At 34.2% G+C, this 22,628-nt stretch overlaps 1 protein-coding gene across 3 annotated transcripts in view; it reads left to right on the forward strand.

The window, feature by feature from the left end:
* The window catches only part of LOC117095185 (disintegrin and metalloproteinase domain-containing protein 18), a 166,940-nt gene that overhangs the window by 38,171 nt on the left and 106,141 nt on the right, over window positions 1-22,628 (forward strand). For all 3 annotated transcript variants that reach the window (XM_033231933.1, XM_033231922.1, XM_033231944.1), the window contains exons 7-10: window positions 12,425-12,490; window positions 17,323-17,394; window positions 17,595-17,761; window positions 18,506-18,587. In XM_033231933.1, the coding sequence (XP_033087824.1) occupies window positions 12,425-12,490; window positions 17,323-17,394; window positions 17,595-17,761; window positions 18,506-18,587 (387 nt within the window). The remainder of the gene's footprint in view (window positions 1-12,424; window positions 12,491-17,322; window positions 17,395-17,594; window positions 17,762-18,505; window positions 18,588-22,628) is intronic.

The raw sequence follows: 22,628 nt of genomic DNA on the forward strand, positions 1-22,628 counted from the left end.
ATCAAATGACAGAAACAAATGGGGAAAATATTTTATGCCCATGGTCAGGAAGGAAGAATCAATATTGTTAAAATGGGCCAGCCGCAGTGGCTCATGCCTGTAATCTGAGCACTTTGGGAGGCTGAGGCAGGCAGATCATCTGTTATCAGGAGTTTGAGACCAGCCTGGCCAACATGGTGAAACCCTATCTCTACAAAAAAAATTATATATATATACACAAAAATTAGGCAGGAGTGGTGGCGTGCGCCTATAGTCCCAGCTACTGGAAAGGCTGAGGCAGGATAATCACTTGAACACAGGAGGCTGAGGTTGCAGTGAGCCGAGATGGTGCCACTGCACTCCAGCCTGGGTGACAGAACAAGACTCCTTCTCAAAAAGAAAAAAAAATGTTAAAATGTCAGTGCACCCCAAAACAATTTACAGATTCAATGCCATTCCTATCAAACAACCAACAAAGTTTTTCACATAATTAGACAAAACTATTCTAAAATTCATATGAGACCAAAGAAAGAGCTTGAATAGCCAAAGGAATTCTGAGCTAAAAGAACAAAACTGCAGTCATCACATTATCCAACTTCTAACTATACTTTAAGGAAGTAACCAAAACAGCATGGTCCTGGGAGAAAAACAGAAACACAGACCAAATGGAACAGGTTAGAACCCAGAAATAAAGCTGCACATCTACAACCATCTTATCTTCAACAGCATCAACAATAACAAACAACTGGGAAAATAATTTCTATTCAATAAACAGTGCTGAGATAACTGGCTAGTCACATGCAAAAGATTGAAGATGAACTCCTTCTTTTACAATATACAAAAATCAAATCAAGATATATAAAAGACAGTGTAAAAGCTAGAGCTATAAAAACTCTAAAATAAAACCTAAGAAATATCACTCTGGACATAGGCCCTAGCAAAGATTTTATGATGAAGATGCCAAAAGCAATTGTAACAAAACCAAAAATTGACAAGTGGAACCTAATTAAACAGAAAAGCTTCTGCACAGCAAAAGAAGCAATCAACAGAGTAAACAGACAACCTACAGAATGGGAGAAAACATTCACAAAGTATGAATCCAGCAAAGGCCTAATATCTAAAATTTACAAGAAAAAAAGAATCCTATTTAAAAATGGCCAAAGGACATGAACAAGCACATTTCAAGAGAAAACATACATACAGCCAACAAGCATATGAAGAAATATTCATCATTGGTAATCATTAAAAAAAAACAAATCATAACCACAATGAGATACCATTCCACACCAGTTAGAATAGGTATTACTAAAAAGAAAAAGTGACAGATGCTCATGAGGCTGTGGAGATAAGGGAACAATTGTGCACTGCTGATGAGAATGTAAATTAGTTCAGCCACTGTGGAAAGCAGCTTGGAAATTTCATAGAGAACATGGAACTACCATTCGACCCGGTAACTCCATTATTGGGTGTATACCCAAAGGAATAAAAATCATTCCACCATAAAAACACATGCACACATATGCTTATCATAGTACTGTTCACAATAGTGAAGACATAGTATCAACCTAGATGTCCATTGATGATGGAATGCATAATGAAAATCTGTTATATGTACACCATGGAATACTACACAGCCATAAAGAATACTAAAATTATGTTCTGTGTAGCAATATGAATGGACTTGGAGGCCATTATTCTAAGCAAAGTAAAGCACAAATAGTAACTCGAATACCACATGTTCTCACTGATAAGTGGAAGGTAAACATCGAGTACACATAGACACGAAGAAGGGAACAATAGACACTGGGCCTACTTGAGAGTGTAAGGTGGGTATAGGGTGGGGACCTATTGGGTACAATGCTCATTATCTGGGTGACAAATTAATCTGTACATTAAACCCCTATGACATGCAATTTACCTATGTATCAAACCAGCACTTGTACCCCCCAAACCTAAAATAAAAATTGGAAATGAATAAAGTTAATAAAACCAGAAACCCTAAAACAAGACCTAACTATTTGATGTCTCCAAAGACTCCCTTTTTCTTTAAGTATACACATAGACTGAAAGTATACACATAGAAAGAACTATATATGAAAAGTATATATTTAATACAAATAAAAACCAAAATCAATTAGGAGTAGCTATACTTAGATAAAAATATTCTCCAATGAAAAAAGTGTAAAAAAAAAAAAAAGACAAACAAGGGCATTATATAATGACAAAGTGGTCAATACAGGAAAAGGATTTAACGATCACAAATATCTTCACACTCAATAATTGTAGCACCTAAATATATAAAGCAAACATTAATAGATCTAAAGGAAAAGATAGACACATATACAATAATAGGGGATTTCAACACCTCACTTTCAGTAAAGGAGGAAACATGCAGGTATAAAATCAACGGAGAAATACCACATTTTAACTCTACTCAAGATTAAAAGAGACTTAATGGACATTTATAGGAGATCTGGTCCAACAACTTGAGAATTCACATGTTTTTCAACTGCATATGGAGCATTCTCCAGGATAAGTCACATTCTGTGACACAAAACAAGTCTTCATAAAGTTTTTAAAAATTGAAATTGTATCGAATAGTTTTCCTAACTATAGTGGGATAAAACTAGAATTATAAGAGAAACATTGGAAACTGTACAAATACATGGAAATTAAAAGCAGCATGTTCTACATAAAATAATCAGTAGCATTTCTATATGCCAATAGTAACCTATCTGATAAAGAATTCGAGAAAACAATTCCATGTATAATAGCTACAAAAAATAAAAAAACTATTAGTAAGTTTTTCTAAGGAGATTAAAGATCTCCACAATGAAAACTATACAACATGGATGAAAGAAATTGAAGTAGACACAGTAAATGCAAAGATATCTAATGTTCCTGAATTGGAATAATATTGTTAAAATGTTCATATTACTTAAAGAGACTTACAGATTCAATGCAATTTCTGTCAAAATTCTAATATCAGTCTTTACAGAAATAGAAAAAACCCAGTCCAAAATGTATATGCAACAAGAAAACACCCCAAATATCTAAAGCAATCTTGAGCAAAAAGAGGAAAATATACTATAAAGCAATAGTAACTGATACAGCACGGTATTCGCATTAAAACAGACACATAGACCAATGAAACAACATAGAGAGCCCAGAAATAGAAGCGTGCATTTACAGTCAGCATTTTTTTATTTTTTATTTTTTATTTTTAACAAAGGTGCCAAGAACTCACAATGGAGAAAGGACAGTCTCTTCAATATATGGTGCTGGGAAAACTGAATATTCACACACAAAAAAGAGAAAGTAAATTCCTATCTCTGAACTTATATAAAAAGATCAAAATGTATTAAAGATTTAAACTTAAAACCCCAAACCGTGAAATTATTAGATGAAAAGCCTAAGCGAAACACTACATGACATAGATCTGAGCAGGGATTTTTTTAGACAGGACCTAAAAAGCACACACAACAAAAGCAAAAAACAAACAAAAACAAACAAAAAAACCAAAAACAAACAAAAAAACGAAAAACAACCAACCAAACAAACAAAAACACTACAACAAACTAAAAAGCTTTTGCTGGCAAATGGGCAAGATATTTGAACAGGTAAACATACTTTCTCAAAAAATCACATACAAGTAGCCAACAGTTATATTAAAACAGAATAAAATCCCATCATTGGCAACAACACAGATGAACTGGAGGTCTTTATCTTAAATGAGACAAGTCAGACACAGAAAGATAAACACTGTATGTAGTTACTTATAAATGGGATATAAATACTGTGCACACGGGGGTGTAGAGTGTGGAATGATAGACAATAGAGATTTGAATGGGTGAGGAGGTGAGAGACGGGTAGATAATGAGAGAATATTTAATGGATACAATATACAATATTTGGGTGATGGATACCCTAAAAGTTCTGAGTTCACCACTACACAATGTATGCATAGAACAAAATTATGTACATTTATATCCCAAAAAGATAAGCTACAGACCTGAAATGTGACAATGGACTGATATTGAGACAATATAAATAACTCAAAAGTCAACATTTAAAAAATACAATTAAAGAATAGCCAAAACATTAAGAGGCATTTCGCTGAAAAGGATATCGACATGGCAAAAACAAAACAAAATAAAAAATACATTAAAATATTTACATCATCACTACCTATTAGAAAAATGCAAATTAAGAACATTATCAGGTACAATTACATACTTAATAGAGCAGCTGAGTTTTTTAAATGTGACATAAATACATGCATGACAAAATGGCACACACACACACACACACACACACACACACACAGAGACTGTACCCATGTCAGTGTCCTGGTTTTGATAAGTTTATGACCACTGGGGAAAACTGGATGAATGACACATGAGTTCCCTGATCTTCTTTGGTATTTTCTAGTGTTTCAATTTTTTTTATTTTTTAAGTATAAAATATGGAAAATGAAAATAATCTATTAATATTATAATAATTTTGGAAGTTACTTTTATTGCAGGTAACATATCCAACAATATTGTGAATATTATTTTAAATTTATTTAAAAACTCAGATACTAAAGATATTTATTTTTGTTTTGAGACTAACAAGAATATAAAGTCACAATAGTAATGGCATGGAATCAACCCAGATGCCCATCAGTAACAACTGGATAAAGAAAATATGGTACATATACAACATGGAATACTATGCAGCCATACAAAAGAATGAGATCATGTAATTGCAGGGATATGGATGGAGCTGGAAGCTGCTATCCTCATCAAACTAAAGCAGGAACAGAAAACCAAACACTGAATGTTCTTTTATAAGTGGGAGCTAAATGGTGAGAACACATGGACACATGTGGGGAAAAAACACACACTGGGGCCTGTCAGAGGGTGGAGGATGAGAAGAGGAAGAGGATCAGGAAGAAAAGCTAATGGATGCTGGTCTTAAAACCTGGATGATGGGATGATCCGAGCAGCAAACCACCATGGCACATGTTTACCTATGTAACAGACTTGCATGTCCTGTACATGTACCCCTGAACTTAAAATAAAAATTGGAGATTTAAAAAAATGTATATATACATATACATTCAATTTCCAACTTTTATTTTTAACTACTTCTACTTAAAAGTTATTGACAAAACTAGTTGTTTTTCTAAAAACAAGTACATCAACACACAAGGCAAAATTATATTCTCATTGATTAAAAATAGCATAAGGAAAATTATATGTAATATATGATGTATATTATATACATAATTTTACATATATAATATACATAATACATATATATAATGGCCTTTAGAAAGATTCTATTGAAAATGTTCACAATTTTTAATGTATTAACCATGAAATGCAATTTTGAAAATAATCATAGGCAATCTAATGAAAATATTAAGATAATATTGAAAAACACATTGCTCTAAAATATCAGAAATATAGCATTAGAAGGAGAGACACCTAAGAAAATAAAGCCCATGAGAATCTATCAAGTGCAATTATTTTACTTATGCAAGTTTTAATCGATGAGAATATAATTTTCTCTTGTGTGCTGTTATATTTGTTTAGGAAAACATCTAGTTTTGTCAATAACTAGTTTTAATTATATCAAAATAATACAAACTTATTAATTTTTCATTTCATATCTTATATAATGCTATTTACAATCGTGCTTATCATACTTATTTTACAGATACATAACTGAGGTTATAATAAGTTACATAACTTAACAGAAGGCACAGAGATAAAAGATTTAGAGGAGTCATACACAACACACACTGCTGTTTGTAAACCTCTAAGACTTTCTAGTTTTCCAGGCTACCAGTCTCTCTCTCTCTCTCTCTGTCTCTCTCTCTCTCTATATAGTCAATTCAATTGCTTTTGGGTATGAGCGGACACTTACATGGATGAATCGTATAGTGGTGATGTCTGAGATTTACTCCACCCGTCACTTGAGTAGTGTTCATTCTACCTAATATGTGGCTTTTAATCCCTCACTCCCCCTCTCAACCTCCCCATTTCTGAATCTCCAGTTTCCATGATACCACTCTGTATGTCTTTGCATACCACTTAAAAGTGAGAACATATAGTATGTTTTTCCATTCCTGAGTTACTTCACTTAGAATAATGGCCTCCTCCATTCAAGTTGCTGCAAAAGACATTAATTCTTTTTTTTTTTTATGGCTGAGGAGAATTCCGTGGTGTATATATTATCCACTCACTGATTGAAATACATTTAGGTTGGTTCCATATCTTTGGAATAATGAATTGTGCTGGAGTAAACATATGTGTGCAGCATTCTTTTGGATATAATAATTTCTTTTTGGGGGGATAGATAATCAACAGTGGGTTTGCTAGATCAAATGATAGATCTACTTTCACTTCTTTGAGAAATCCGCATACTGCTTTTCCATAGTAGTTGTAGTAATTTGCATTCCCACCAGCAGTATGTACATATACTCCTGAACTTGAAATAAGTTCCCTGTTCACCACATTCACACATCTATTTTTTTTTTCAGTTTTTTAAATAATGACCATTCTGGCTGGGATAAAGTGGTATCTCATTATAGTTGTTTGTTTGTTTGTTTTTTGTTTTGTTTCGTTTTGTTTTGTTTTTTGAGATGGAGTCTCGCTCCGTTGCCCAGCCTGGAGTGCAGTGGGGCGATCTCGGCTCACTGCAAGCTCCGCCTCCTGGGTTCACGCTATTCCCTTGCCTCAGCCTCCCAAGTAGCTGGGACTACAGGCGCCCACCACCACATCCGGCTAATTTTTTGTATTTTTGGTAGAGACGGGGTTTCACCGTGTTAGCCAGGATGGTCTCCATCTCCTGACCTCATGATCTGCCTGCCTCGGCCTCCCAAAGTGCTTGGATTATCATTATAGTTTTAATTTGCATTTCCCTGATGGTTAGTGATGTTTAGCATTTTTCATGTTTGTTGGTCATTTGTATATCTTCTTTTGAGAAAGGTCTATTCGTGTAATTTGCCTACTGTGTGGTGGGATTATTTGTTTTTATCTTGCTGATTTGTTTGAGTTCATTGTATATTCTGAATATTAGTCCTTTGTCAGATGCATCGTTTACAAATATTTTCTCCCCTTCTTTAGGTTGCCTGTTTATTCTGATGGTTATTTCTTTTGCTGTGCAGAAGATTTTTAGTTTAATTATGTCCCATTTATTTATCTTTGTTTTTGTTGCATTTGCTTTTGAGGTCTTAGTCGTAATTTCTTTGCCTAGGACAATGTCCAGAAGAGTTTTTCCTAAGCTTTCTTCTAGAATTTTTGTGGTTTCAGGTGTTAAATTTAAGTCTTTGATCCATCTTGAGTTGAATTTGTATATGGTGAGAGAGAGGGATGCAGTTTCCTTCTTCCACATGTGGCTATCCAGTATTCCCAGCATCTTTCATTGAACAGGGAGTCCTTTCCCCAATTTATGTTTTTGTTTGCTTTGTTGAAGATCAGTTGGTGGTATTTGGGTTCATTTCTGGGTTCTCTAGTATATTCCATTGGTCTGTGTATCTACTTTTATACCAGTACAATGCTCTTTTGGTTACTAAAGCTTTGTAGTGTAGTTTGAAGTCAGGTCATGTAGTGTCTCCTGATATGTTATTTTGCTTAAGAATGCTGGTATGTTTCTGTATCCTCCCAAATCTCATGTGAAATTGTAATTCCCAGTGTTGGAGGTGGGGCCTGGTAGAAGGTGATTAGATCATGGGTGGTTTCTCATGGCTTAACACCATCCTCCTAGTACTGTTCTTGCCATAGAGTTCTCAGGAGATCTGGTTGTTTAAAAGTGTGTAGCACCTCCCCTGCTCTCTCTTTCTCCTGCTCTGTCCATGTGAGACATGCCTGCTTTTCCTTTGCCTTCCACTATGATTGAAAGTTTTCTGAGTTTTCCCAGAAGCTGTCATGCTTCCTGTACAACTTGTGGAACCGTAAGCCAATTAAATCTCTTCTTTATAAATCACCTAGTCTCAGGTATTCTTTTATAGCAGTGCAAGAATGGACTAATAGAATTGCTTTGGCTATTCAGACTCTTCTTTGGTTCTGTGTGAATTTTAGGGTTTTTTTTTCTAATTCTGTGAAAACTGATTTTAGTATTTTGATAGGAATTGCTTGAATATGTAGATTGCTTTTGGCAGTATGGTAATTTTCACAATGTGGATTCTTCCATCCATGAGCATGGGATGAATTTCCACTTGTTTGTGCTATCTAGGATTTCTTTACACAGTGTTCTGTAGTTCTCCTTGTAAAGATCTTTCACCTCCTTGGGTAGGTATATTCTTAATTATTTTATTTTATTTTTGCAGCTGTTGTAAAAGGAATTGAGATCTCAATTTGATTCTCAGCTTGGTCATTGTTGGTGTACAGCCATGCTACTAATTTGTGTACATTGATGTTGTAACCTGAGACTTCACATAATTCACTGGTCAAATGTAGGAGTCTTCTGGAGGAACCTTTTAGGGTTTTTTAGGTAAATGATTATAATATTGGCAGACAGAGTTAGCTTGACCTACTATTTTCCAATTTGGATTTCCTTTATTTATGTCTTTTGCCTGATTGCTCTTGCTAGGATTTCCAACACTATGTTGAATAGAAGTAGTGAAAGTATCCATCTTTGTCTTTTTCCAGTTTTCGGGGAATGCTTTCAGCTTTTTACCCATTCAGTATGATGCTCGCTGTGAGTTTGTCATATATTGCTTTTATTATTTTGAGGTATGTTCCTTCTATGCCTAGTTTGTTGAATTTTTTTATTATAAAGAGATGCTAGATTTTATTGAATACTTTTTTCAGCATCTATTGAGATTATTATAATTGTTTTCCATTTTTATGTGGTAAATCACATTTATGGACATGCATATATTGATCCGTCCCTGCATCCCTGAGGTGAAACCTTCTGATCATGGGTGAATTATCTTTTTGATGTGTTATTGGATTCTATTTGCTAGTATTTTGTTGAGGATTTTTGCATCTGTGCTCTAAATACTTTGCAATAGTTTCAGTAGGATTGGTATCAATTCTTGTTTGAGTGTCTGGTAGAATTTGGTTGTGAATTCCTGTGGCCTTGGGCTTTTCTTTGGCAGGTTTTTAAAATTACTGACTCAATCTCACTGCTGGTTATTGGTCTAGTCAGGATTTCTATTTCATCTCGATTCAAGCTAGTAGGGTTGTGTGTTTCCAGGAATTTATCCATTTCTTCCAGATTTTTCTAGTTTGTGTGCATAGAAGTGTTCGTAGTAGTTTTGGATGATCTTTTGTATTTCTGTGATGTCAGGTGTAATACTTTCATTTTTATTTCTAAATCTTATTTTAATCTTGTCTCTTCTTGGCTAATGGAGCTAATGGTCTATTAATTTTGTTCATCTTTTCAAAGAACCAAGTTTTCATTTCACTGATCATTTTAATATTTTTGTTTCAATGTCATTTAGACCTGCTCCGATCTTTGTTATTTCTTTCCTTCTGCTAGCTTTGGGTTTGGTTTGTTCTTATTTCTCTAGGTCCTTGAGGTTGAGATTAAATTGTCAATTTGTGGTCTTTCAGACTTTTTGATGTAGGCATTTGGTGCTATAAACTTTCCTCTCAGCGCTGCATTTGCTGTATCCCAGAGGTTTTGATAATTTGTATTATTATTACCATTCATTTTGAAGAATTTTTAAATTTTCATCTTGAGTTTATTGCTAACCCCAAAATCATTCAGGATCAGATTGTTTAATTTTCTTGTATTTCTATAGTTTTGAGGGTTCCTTTTGGAGTTGATTTTTAGTTTTACTCCATCGTATCTGAAAAGATACTTGATATAATTTTGATTTTTAAAAATTTTATTGAGACTTATTTTGTGGCCCATCATATTATCTGTCTTGGAGAATGTTCTATGTGCTGATGAGAAGAATGTAGTTCTTGGGTAGAATAGTTTGTAAATATATGTTAGGTCCATTTGTTCTAGAGTACAGTTTAAGTCCTGTGTTTCTCTGTTACCTTTCTGCCTTGAAATCTGTCTAGTGCTGTCGGTGGAGTGTTGAAGTCATCCACTATTATTGTGTTGCTGTCTATCTCTTTTCATAGGACAAGTAGTCATTGTTTTATGAATGTGGGAGCACCGAAGTTAAGTGCATATATATTTAGGACTGCAATATCTTCTTGTTGGATTGATCCTTTTATCATTATATAATGACATCTGTATTAGTTTGTGCTGACACTGCTGATAAAGACATACGCAAGACTGGGTAATTTGTAAAGGAAAAAGGTTTAATGGATTCACAGTTCCACATGACTGGAGAGGCCTCACATCATGGCAGAAGATGAAGGAAGAACAAAGGGACATCTTTCATGTCAGCAGGCAAGAGAGCTTGGGCCAGGGAACTCCCATTTATGAAACCATCAGATCTCATGAGACTTATTCACTACAATGAGAACAGTATGGGGGAAACTGCACCCATGATTCAATTATTTCCACCTGACCCCACCTTTGACAGATGGGGGTTATTACAATATTTGGATGGGAACACAGTCAAAGCATATCAACATCCTTTTGTCTTTTAAAACTGTTTTTGCTTAAAAGTCTATTTTACCTAAGAATAGCACCTCCTGCTTGCCTTTAGTTTCTATTTGTCTGGAATGTCTTTTCCACCCCTTTGCCTTGAGTCTATAAGAATCTTTACATCTTAGGTGAGTCTCTAGAAGACAGCAGATGTTTGATTTGTGAATTTTTTTATCCATCCTGCCAATATGTGTCTTCTAAGTGGTATATTTAGACCATTTACATTTGACATTAATATTGAGGTGTGAGACACTGCTCCAGTCCTGCTGATTGTCACAAAGATACTTCGTATTCTTCATTGTGTTATTGTTTTATAGGTCCTATGCATTGTATGCTTTCAAGAGGTCCTGTTCTGTTGTGTATTGACATTTTGTTTTAAGAGGTACAACTCCTTTTAGCATTTCTTGTAGGGCTGATCTAGTAGTGACAAATTCGCTTAGTATTTGCTTGTTTGAAAAAGACTTTACTTCTTCTTCATTTATAAAACTTAGTTTTGCTGGCTACAAAATTCTTGACAGAGTTATTCTTTATAAAGAGACTAAAGATGAATGTCACCCCTTCTTGTTTGCAAGATTGCTGCTGAGAAAGTTAAACTTTTTAGTCATTAAGTATCGATTTTAATAATTCTATAATTTTGATTATTTTAGTGCACCCTTTTCTCACTCAACATTATTTCAGTTTGAGCAATAAGTTGTATGGTCATTCAATAGTATGATCACAAAAAACACACCAATAACAGAAAGTTTAAAAGACAAAACTCACATATTTTAGAATATTGAAAAAAAATGAGAGTCCCCTTTTTTACAAAATTGCATATATACATGTATACACAAGGAGAGGATGTATAAATAGATGGATAGATAAATAAACATATATGTCTTGATAGATGATAGACTGATAGATTTAGATGATGAATAGATAGTCTGATAGGTCCATTAGATAGATAGACAGATAGATAGATAGATAGATAGATAGATAGATAGATAGACAAACAACAATAGATATATGAGATGAGGCATACTTTACTTTCCCATGGAAATATAAACCAACCTATTTAAATAGAGGCTCTATCCAGTAAGCTTGTTCGTTTGCTTGTTTACCTATTTTAACTCGGACTACTCTATTGCAGATTCAACACCCTCTTTACTCTTGTATTTGGTGGCCAGCAAATATGCTTAGATCAAAGAGGAAATTTCTCTGAAGTTTCTATGTGTGAGAAGGCACTTCAGTTTGTTAGAAATAAAGCTCATGTAAAATTATCAATAAAGTGTTCAATGAGGATGTAATAAGTGATGATTTATAGGCGATAATCATATGGGTACACAGGGAAGAACAGAATGTAAAATATCAGAAATAATTCAATAGCTCCAGAGCATAGGCTTTGTGTGTCATTTGATATAATACAATGATTATTGATTGTGCTAATAACCTATAAATCATCAATTATTATTAATAGACAAATCACAGTATTTACCTGAATTTCAGTATAGACTGTGTGTTCTCAAATATTTCCTGTATCTCTATGAATGGACAATTTTCAGTATGCCACAGTTAGTGTTGCTTAGTCCTTCATAAGACAGTCAGTGAAAAATGTTCAAAGTGTAGATTTGTCAGTAGATGAAGACAGCAGAAGGTGTATCCTTATGTTTATGTTTTTTTCTCCTCATTCAGCATTAACAGAGACCACACCCTTACATTACTCTAGCAGGTTCATTGTAAATATTTTAAGCTTGAAATATGTTTTGAAGTAGAATTTTCTACATTGGAATTAATTTTTATATTTAAGTCCTCATGAAAATTTTATATGCAATTTTTTTGCTGTCTTTACATGCCATTTTTTCTGTTAAATTCAATACATGTAAACATTTTATAAATCCCTGTTGTTGTTGTTTTCCAGAAAAAAAATCTTTCAAAACTATTACCCCAATATCTGGAAATATACATTATAGTGGAAAAAGGTTTGGTAAGTATGCTTTCAAGAGGTCTTTCAAAAAAGAACTAAGTATGCTTTCAAGAAAGAACTTTCCTTCTTGCCTTCCTGTCCTCTCCCTTTTCTCTCTTCCTCCTCCTTTCCCTTCCTCCATTGTCTCCCTGTTTTCTTCCTCTCCTCTCTTTTCCTCCCCTCTCCTCTGTCTTCCCTTTTCTTCCTCTACCCCTCCTTCATTCACTCTCTCCCTTTGTTCCCCTCCCTCCCTCCCTCCTTCTCCTTGTTATCAAGATTATCCTAGCCTCATCAAATAAGTTAAAATTTTCTTCTTCTTATAGTCTCTTTGAGAATTTAGATGTTATGAGTATGACTCCTTCCACATATAGTTGAAAGAATTTACTCTGAAACCCTGTAGACCTTAAGTTTTCTTTGGGCAAATATTTTAAAGTACACATTAAATTTCTTTACATATGATATACATAGGGAAGTTTAGATTTTCTTTAAACTTGTTTTACTTTCTACAAGTTAGATTGCTATGGTTTGAATGTGTTCCCTTCATAATTCATGTATTAAAACGTAATGGCCAACGTTATGGCTTTAAGGAATGAGGCAATTCTGCCTTGAAAGATTCTTCCCTCATGTATGGGATTAAGTCTCCTATAAAACAGACTTCATGCAGCATTCTGTAGCTTGCCTTTCTGCTTTCCTACCTATGAGGACATAGCAAAAAGGTCCTCACCAGACCAGTTTGTGATGCCTTGATCTCGGACTTCTCAGCCTCTAAGACTGTGAACAATAAATTTGTGTTCTTTACAAACTACCCAATCTGTCATATTCTGTCATAGCAGCACAAATAGACCAACACAGAAGTTGGTATCAGGAGTGGGTGTTGCCATAGCAAGTGTCTAAAAATGTGGAAATAGTTTTGGTACCTGGCAATGGGTTGAAGCAGGAGCTGTTTTGAAGTAAATAATGGAAAAAATTTGTATTACTGCGAATGGAGTATGAAGGGTGAGTCTGATGAGAGCTCAGAAGAAGAGAAGGGAAGTAGGGAAGTTGTGCATCTTTTTAGAGATTAGTGGTTATGAACAGTTTTTAGAAATTACTTAAGTGGTCATGAACAGAATGCTGGTAGAAATATGGACAGTAAAGGCTATTCTTATGAGAGCTCAGATGGAAGTGAAGTCCAAGGTACAGGAAACTGGGAGAAAGGCCACTCTTGTTATAAAGTGACCAATCACTTGGCTGAGTGAAGCCCATGCCGTAGAACTTTATGGAAGGCAGAACTTAAGAATGATGAACTCAGGTATTTGGCAAAAGAAATCTTTAAGCAGCAAGGTGTTCAGGATGCTGCATGGCTTTTTCTACTTATTTATAGCAAAATTTGAGACAAGATAAATGGTTTAAATACAGATTTTATAATTAAAAGGGAAGAAGAATGTAAATATTTGAAAAACTCTCAGCCTGGCCCTGTAAAAACAAACAAAAACAAACAAACAACAACAAAAAAGGTGGAGGTGGGAGTGGGGGTGGGGTAAGTATCTATGGTAGAGAATAGCAAGAGTGTGTCAAGTGACCTTTAAAGAAAATTGATGTGGATAGAGGAAGTCAGCTGCTATTTATCAACACAAGAGGAGAATAACCCCAAAGACATTTTGGAGATTTTCAAGGCTGCCTTCCTATTACAAGCCCAGAGTGCTAGGGATTTGCAAGCAAGACAAGTTAAAGAGAGAAGCCAGAATGCTTATAGGACCTCGAGACTTACACACCAGGGCCACCTCAGGTCTAAGATCCTTGCATCACATCCAGGCACTTCTCTGCTGCCCTGGCTGTAGCTCAGCTGGGCCCAGGTGCATCTCAGACTGTGATTTCAAAGGGTGCAGACTGTGAACCTTGGCTGTGTCCACCTGGTGCTAACTGTCCAGGCTCACAGAGTGCAAGAGCTGTGGTGGCATGGCTACCTCCACCTATATTTCAAAGGATTCCTCAGAGAGATCCCACTAAGGCAATGTCTAGCAGAGACATAGGTGCTGGACCACCCACAACACCCCAGAACTATAGAGTCACCAGGAAGGAACAACAGCCTGGGAAAGCGGCGTGCATGCATTTTCAATGTGTGAGAGCTGAAGCATGGGCTGCACACAGCAAAGCCTTTGGGGCTCAAATCCCACCCCAGTGTGTCTCATGGGTAGCATGGAGTCAAAGAAGATCATTTGCAGGCCCTAAAATTTAATATTATTTGCTCTGTTGGGTTTTGCATTGGTTTGGGACCTGCTGTTCCCTTCTTCTTGACTCTTTCTTCTTCCTGAAATGGGAATGTCTGTCCTATGCCTGTCCCACCATTGTATCTTGGAAGCATATAACTTGTTCAATTTCATAGACTCATAGCTGGAAATTAATTTGCCTCAGGATAAATCTTGCCTTGAGTCTTACTCATATAATGTTTAGGTGAGATTTTGAAATTAGACTTAAAAGCTGGTGATAGAACAAGTTAGGATTTTTTAGGACTATTTGGATGGGATGAAGGTAGTTTGTACATGAGAATGACATGAATTTTGGGAAACTAGGGATGGAATGTTAGGGTTTGAATGTGTTCCTTCCAAAATTCAGATATTAAAACTTAATGGCTAAGGTGATGGTATTAAGGAATGGGACCATTTAGAGGTGATTAGTGCATGAGGAACTTCTTCCCTTGTGGATGAGATTAAGGCCCTTTTATAAAAGCACTGCGTAGCTTGCTCTTCTGCCTTCTGCCATGTGAGGATATAGCAAGAAGGCCCTCACCAGGCCAGATGCTAGCAACTTGTTCTTGGACTTCTCCACTCCCAGAAATGTGAGGAAATAGAGTTCTCTTTTTTATAATACCCTGTGTGTGTTATTCCTTTTAGCAGGCAAATGGACTAAGGCATAGGTTTTCAAGTAATTTTTAAAAAATGATCTAAATTACCAAATTTCTTAGAATGAATTTGTAAGACATTCTTTTTATCTTTTAGAAATTGGTATATTTGTAGTATCAGCATTTCTAATGTTCACCAGTAATATTGGTGGGATATCCCTCTTTGCTTTTCAGCTGCATTTTATTATTTTAAACTTATTATTTTGAAAGAACTTTAGACTTACATGAAAGTTAAGAAACAGTAAAGAGATTCTTTTCACAACTTCTCCTAAGTTAACCTCTTATTATAATCATAATATCATAATCAAAACTTAAAAGTTAATGTTTCTACATTATTATCAACCATTATAAAAATTTTGACATTTTTCCCACAAATGTCTTTTTCCTAATTCAGTCCTCAATTATAAGATCCTACATTCCATTGAGTTGACATGTCTCTTTTTTCTACTCCAATCTGTGGCATTACTATGATCTTTGTCTTTCACGTACCTTGGCACAATTGGAGAATACATACCAGTTATTTTGTAGAAATGTTTCTCAGTTTGGACTTGCCTGAATTTTCTTGTGGTTACATTGATAATCCATTTTATGTCTGACGAGAATATCCAAAAAAGACCTTTTCTTATTGAGCTGTTGTTAAAGTAGTGTTGGTTTCATAAAACAAATTACAATGTCTGCCCTTTTCCTACATTCTGAATGAATGATTTTTGTAGAAATGCCTTTACTTATTCTTTACTTATTATTTAAATATCTGTAACCATTAACTTTTTTTAGAGAGAGAGAGAGAGACAGGGCCTCACTCTGTCATGCAACGTGGAGTACAGTGACAAAATCATAGCTCACCGCAATCTCGAACTCCTGGCCTCAACCAATCCTCCTGCCTCATCCTTCCAAGTAGCTGGGACTACAGGCATGCACCACAATGCCTGGATAATTTTTTAAAAAATTTTATAGAGACGAAGTCTCACCATGTTGTCCACGCCTCAGTCTCCCAAAGAGCTGGGGTTATAGGCATGAGCCACTGCACCTGCCCAACAATTAACCCTTACAGTCCTCTCAACCTGATATTTCTTTATGGGAAGGTTTAAAGTTACAGAATCCACTTTAATAGTTATATGATTATATATTGTTTGAACTTTACCTTTGGCCATTTTGGCAAATGCCATTTTAAGTAGTATTTTCAAATTTATGAAAATGTAATAAGTTTTTGACATCAGTATTTTCATACTTTATTATCATCCTTTGATATAGTAATCTTCTTTCATTCCGGATTTTGACAATTTATATCTTCTCTCTAACCTTTTATTCTTTAAAAGTATATATGTTTAAGATGTATACATCATGATGTTTTTGTATACATAGTGTTACATTTTTGTGGTAAAAGTACCTAAAATCTACTCTCTTAGCAAATTTTCAGTATATAAAGCAATATTGTTAACTGTAGTTCTCACATTGTACATTAGGTCTCTAGATTTATTTATTCTACATAACCCACACTTTGTATCCTATGAATGCCATTTCCACATTTCTTCCCACACTCTGCCCTCTGCCCGTTGACAACCACCTTTTCACTTTGTTTCTATGTATTTGAATATATTTGTTTTGTTTTGTTTAGATGCCACATGTAAGTGAGATCATGTAGATTTTCTTTTCTGTATATGGCTTATTTCACTTAGCATAATGTCCTCCAGATTCATCCATGTTTTCACAAATGACAGGACAACCATTTTCAAGGCTTAATAATATTTCTGTGTGTGTGTGCATTTTATATATATGTATATACATAATATATAATCCATAGAAACTTAAGTCCCTTATATAAAATAGTGTAGAATTTGCTCAAATCTACACACATTCTCCCATGTACTTTAAAACAGCTCTAGATTACTTATAATACCTAATACAATGCCTAAATATTTCATTCACATGATTCAAAATAATACTTTTATGAAAAATAAACTTTCTTTTTCAGTATGATTATATGGGATCTGAAATGATGGCTGTAACACAAAAAATTGTCCAGGTTGTTGGGCTTGTCAACGCTGTAAGTTTTTACTTTTTCACATTTCCATTTTCATGAAAGTTTCTTTAATATAATTTGGGTTCTGTCTTGGCCAATGAATAACTTAAATACTTTTTGTTAGTTCAATACTCAAAATACTGGAACATTTTCTTTATTTTTTAATGTATCTTCTAAATGTAATAACTTGTTACTTTAAAAATGTATAATAAATTTATTTTTAGATGTTTACTCAGTTCAAATTGACTGTTATACTGTCTTCTTTGGAATTGTGGTCAAATGAAAACCAGATTTCCACCAGTGGGGATGCTGATGATATATTACAAAGATTTTTGGTGTGGAAACGGGACTATCTCATCCTACGGCCCCATGACATAGGATACTTACTTGTGTAAGCACAGTGTTCTACATTAATAAAGATATCTGCATAAATAATTATTTTAAATTGGTAATTTAGTGAATTTATTGTGTTCGTCAACTTTTTGTAAGCCCCTTTGAAAGTGTTTAAAAATTAGTAGCCTTTGCCATGGAGGTGCTGGTGTACTTAAAGATATAATAAAAGTAACAATAATCAATTTTGTATTAGAATAGTTTGGAGTATAAGTATTATTTCAAAAACCTGCATTTCATGAACTTCTACGATTGACTTTACTACAGAAAACATATAATCCTTAGTTTATGAATGATGTAAAAACGGAGACTATTCAGTTAAAATTATCCGTGATAAATTAATACGTTTCATGTCTACTTTTCACTAGGAAGGATTTGGTTTTTTTTTTTTTTTAACTATTTAATATTTTAAAATGCTTATCTTTAGGAGTGGTAAGATTGCCTCTTCCACAAATTAAAAATTATTTTTTCTTTAACTTTTGGTAACCAAATGAAGTTAAATTTGAGCTAATAAAATTATATCCATTTTAGGAGATGCAAAAGGAAATTACATCGGTGTTAAAGTGAATTGATTAAAGTCAATGATTTTAGTATTTTGTATAGTTTATTAGATATTACCTAGTTTGAAGCTTTATATGTTTGCAAAGTCATTTTTAAAATTTTATGTAAAGAAGGTTTAATTTAATAAATAAGTTTACAAATTGTTTTGCATAACGATGTTAATAAAAAAATTATAATAATGTAGTTACAGGAAACATCCTAAATATGTGGGAGCAACATTTCCAGGCACCATATGCAATGAAAGCTATGACGCAGGTATTGCTGTGGTACGTAATTTTTATTCTTTGTTACATCACTATTTTTAAGCTGTATATTATATTTTATAAGTATTAATTTAAGTAAATAGTGTATAATCACTTGATCTTTTCTGAATATGTATATTCATTATTATTTTGTTGGGACAAAATTAATAGAATCTCAGAAAGTTTATTTATTTATAAAGTTCAAACACAAAGAATATTATGTGAACAAACCTTAGTGTAACCACTCACTAACTAGTCATAATGGACATGAACATTTGCTTTAGATTTTTAAATGAATAAAGCATTAGAGCAATGTTAAAGCCTCCTACATATTTTCTCCAAGTTCAATAAATAGCAAAAATCATGAATTTTGTGCTTGCAATTTTACACATACTTTATGCTATTATAATAAATATATGTATGCATAAATGATATATATTGGTTTGGGATATTGAAAATTTGTATATTGATAAAAATGTTTCCTGCATAATCTACAACCCCTAAATCATCTTTCTCAATTAAAACATTTCCTCTTTGTAAACATATAACTCCATGTTAATTTCTTTTTAAAGAAAAGTTTTATTGAAGTACAAAATATAGCATATAGATAAAATTCCACAAGTCAAAGTATATAGCACAATTAATTTTTATCAAGTTTATACATAGGTGTAAACACCACAAAGATCAAGAAATAAAATATTATCCACACTTCAGAAGGTGCTTGTGAATCATGCGTCCTCCCACCTACTATTTGTACCAAAGGAAACTGCAATCCCATTGCCCTTGTTTAATTTTACTTCTTTTTGAAGTTTATGTAAGCAGAACAGTGTGTATTTTTGTCTGCTCTATTTTGCTCAATATTATGCCTGTAACAATCATTTATGTTTTTATGGGTAGGAATAGTTTATTTATTCTTTTACTATGTATTTCTAAAAAATATGCCCTCACTATTCAAATGTGAGTATTATCTATTGACTTCCTGTTATTGAAGTTAGAATGTAACGTCCCAATAGTTCATCATATCCATATTTTGACTCCTTTATTTCCCCTCTGTAATTATATACTTCATTTGAATTGTGTCTTACTCCCTAATGAGCCAAGTAATGAACTTGCCTTTATTGTGTGCCTTTTCGTTCTTCCTAAATTTAATAGGTGCATTATACTGATTTGCACAACAATTGCTTAATAAAATTATACATTGCTTCTAGTTTTCTCCTTGTTTCAGAAATTTCTTTTTCCTTTCTTGGAGACATTCTGGAGAAATTGTCTGTTTTACCAATCTATATTAGACTTGATGCATAGACGGGGTTTGAGAATTTTCAATCTGGTTTCCTTTGTATTGTATGTATCCCTCTTTCATATTTTGCTCATTTTGGTAGAAATGAGCTCCTATAATATACTGACAAAGAAAAATGGGAAGTAAATTGTGTGGAGTTATATGATAGAAAACATTTTAATTTTTTTTAATTCCAACTTTTAAATTCAAGGGTACATGTACAGGATGTTCAGGTTTGTTACCTAGTTAAAAGTGTGCCATGCTGGTTAGCTGCACATATCATTCCATCACCTAGGTATTAAGCCCAGCATCCTTTAGCTGTTTTTCCTGATCCTTTCCCACCTCCCACTCCTCCAACCTCCAACAGGCTCCAGTGTGTGTTGTTCCCACCATGTGTCCATGTGTTCTCATTATTCAGCTCCCACTTGTAAGTGAGAATGTGTGGCATTTGATTTTTTGTTCCTGCCTTAGTTTGCTGAGGATAATGGCTTCCAGCTTCATCCATGTCCCTGCAAAGGACACAATCTCATTTCTTTTATGGCTGCATAGCATTACATGATGTATATGTGCCACATTTTCTTTATCCAGTCTATCTTGATGGCCATTTAGGTTGATTCTATGTCTTTGCTATTGTGACTAGTGCTGCATAAACAAATGTGTGCATGTGTCTTTATTACAGAATGATTTATATTCCTTCGGGTATATAGTCAGTAATGGGATTCATGAGTCAAATGGTATTTCTGCCTCTAAGTCGTTGAGGAATTGCCACACTGTCTTCCACAATGGTTGAACTAATTTACACTCCCATGAACAGTGTAAAAGCATTCCTTTTTCTTCATAACCTTGGCAGCATCTGTTGTTTATTGACTTTTTAATAATAGCCATTCTGACTGATGTAAGATGCTATCTCATTGTGGTTTCAATTTACATTTCTCTAATGACCAGTGATGTTGAGCTTTTTTTCATGTTTGTTGGCCACATATTTTTTTTTATGAGGAATGTCTGCTCTTGTCCTTTGTCCACTTTATAATGGTTTTTTTTTCTTGTAAATTTGTTTATGTTCCTTGTAGATGCTGGATAGTAGACCTTTGTCAGATGAGTAGATCGCAAAAATTTTCTCGCCTTCTGTAGGTTGTCTGTTTACTCTGTTCATCATTTTTTTGCTGTGCAAAAGTTATTTAGCTTAATTAGATCCCATTTGTCAATTTTGTTGCAATTGCTTTTGGCATCTTCTTCATGAAATCATTGCCTATGCCTATGTCCTGAATGGTATTGCGTAGCTTCTACTTCAGGGTTTTTTAGGTTTTTTTTTTTTTTTTTTTGAGTTAATTTTTGTATATGGTGTAAGTTTCATTCTTCTGCATATGGCTAGCCAGTTCTCCCAGCACCATTTATTAAATAGGCAATCTTTTTCCCATTGCTTGTTTTTGTTAGATCAGATGGTTGTAGGTGTATGGTCTTGTTTCTGGGTTCTCTACTTTGTTCTATTGGTCTGTGTGTCTGTTCTTGTACTAGTACCATGCTGTTTTGGTTACTGTAGCTTTGTTATATATTTTATTGTACAGATTATTTCAACACCCAGGTATTAAGCCTAGTACCCATTAGTTACCCTTTCTGATCCTCTACCTCCTCCTACCCTCCACCCTCTGATAGGCTTCAGTGTATGTTGTCCCATGTGTCTAGGTGTCCATGTATTCTAGGTGTCCATGTGTTCTCACCATTCTAGGTGTCCACATGTTCTCATCATTTAGTTCCCACTTATAAGTGAGAACATGTGGTATTTGGTTTTCTGTTCCTGTGTTAGTTTGCTAAGGATAGTGACCTCCAGCTCCAGCCATGTCCCTGCAAAGGACATAATCTCATTCCTTTTTATGGCTGCATAGTATTTAGAATGATTTATATTCGTTTGGGTATATATCCAGTAATGAAATTGCTGGATCTAATGGTATTTCTGTCTTTGGGTCTTTGAGGAAACACCACATTGTTTTCCACAATGGCTGAACTAATTTACACTCTCACCAACAGTGTATAAGTGTTCCTCTTTCTCCACAACCTTGCCAGCATCTGCTATTTTTTGACTTTTTAGTAATAGCCACTCTTACTAGTGTGAGATGGTGTCTCACTGTGATTTTGATTTGCATTTCTCTAATGATCAGTGATGTTGAGCTTTTTCTCATATGATTGTTGGTCACATGTATTTCTTCTTTTGAAAAATGCCTGTTCATGTCCTTTGCCCAATTTTTATGGAGTTGTTAGTTTGTCTTCTAGTAAATTTCCTTAAGTTCCCTACAGATGCTAGATATTAAACCTTTGTCAGATGCATAGTTGGCAAACATATTCTCCCATTCTGTAGATTGTTTACTCTATTGAGAGTTTCTTATGCTGTGCAGAGTAAGAAACTTTAGTTTGTTCATTCTTCTACATATGGCTAGCCAGTTCTCCCAGCACCATTTATTAAATAGGCAATCCTTTTCCTGTTAATCCATTCCTAGTTAATGAATGAAACTTTAGTTTAATTAGATCCCATTTGTCAAATTTTGGTTTTGTTACATTGCTGTGGCATCTTCATAATGAAATCTTTGCCCCTGCCTATGTCCTGAATGGTACTGCCTAGTACCATTCTGTCTTCCAGGGATTTTATAGTTTTATAGTTTTATAGGGATTTTATAGTTTTGGATTTTACATTTAAGTCTTTAATCCATCTTGAGTTAATTTCTGTATATGGTGTAAGGAAAGGGCTCTGTTTCATTCTTCTGCTTATGTCTAGTTAGTTATCTCAGCACCATTTA

Source organism: Trachypithecus francoisi, unplaced genomic scaffold (genome assembly GCF_009764315.1).
Source record: "Trachypithecus francoisi isolate TF-2019V2 unplaced genomic scaffold, Tfra_2.0 Contig01440, whole genome shotgun sequence".
In the NCBI taxonomy this organism is placed as follows: Eukaryota; Metazoa; Chordata; class Mammalia; order Primates; family Cercopithecidae; genus Trachypithecus; species Trachypithecus francoisi.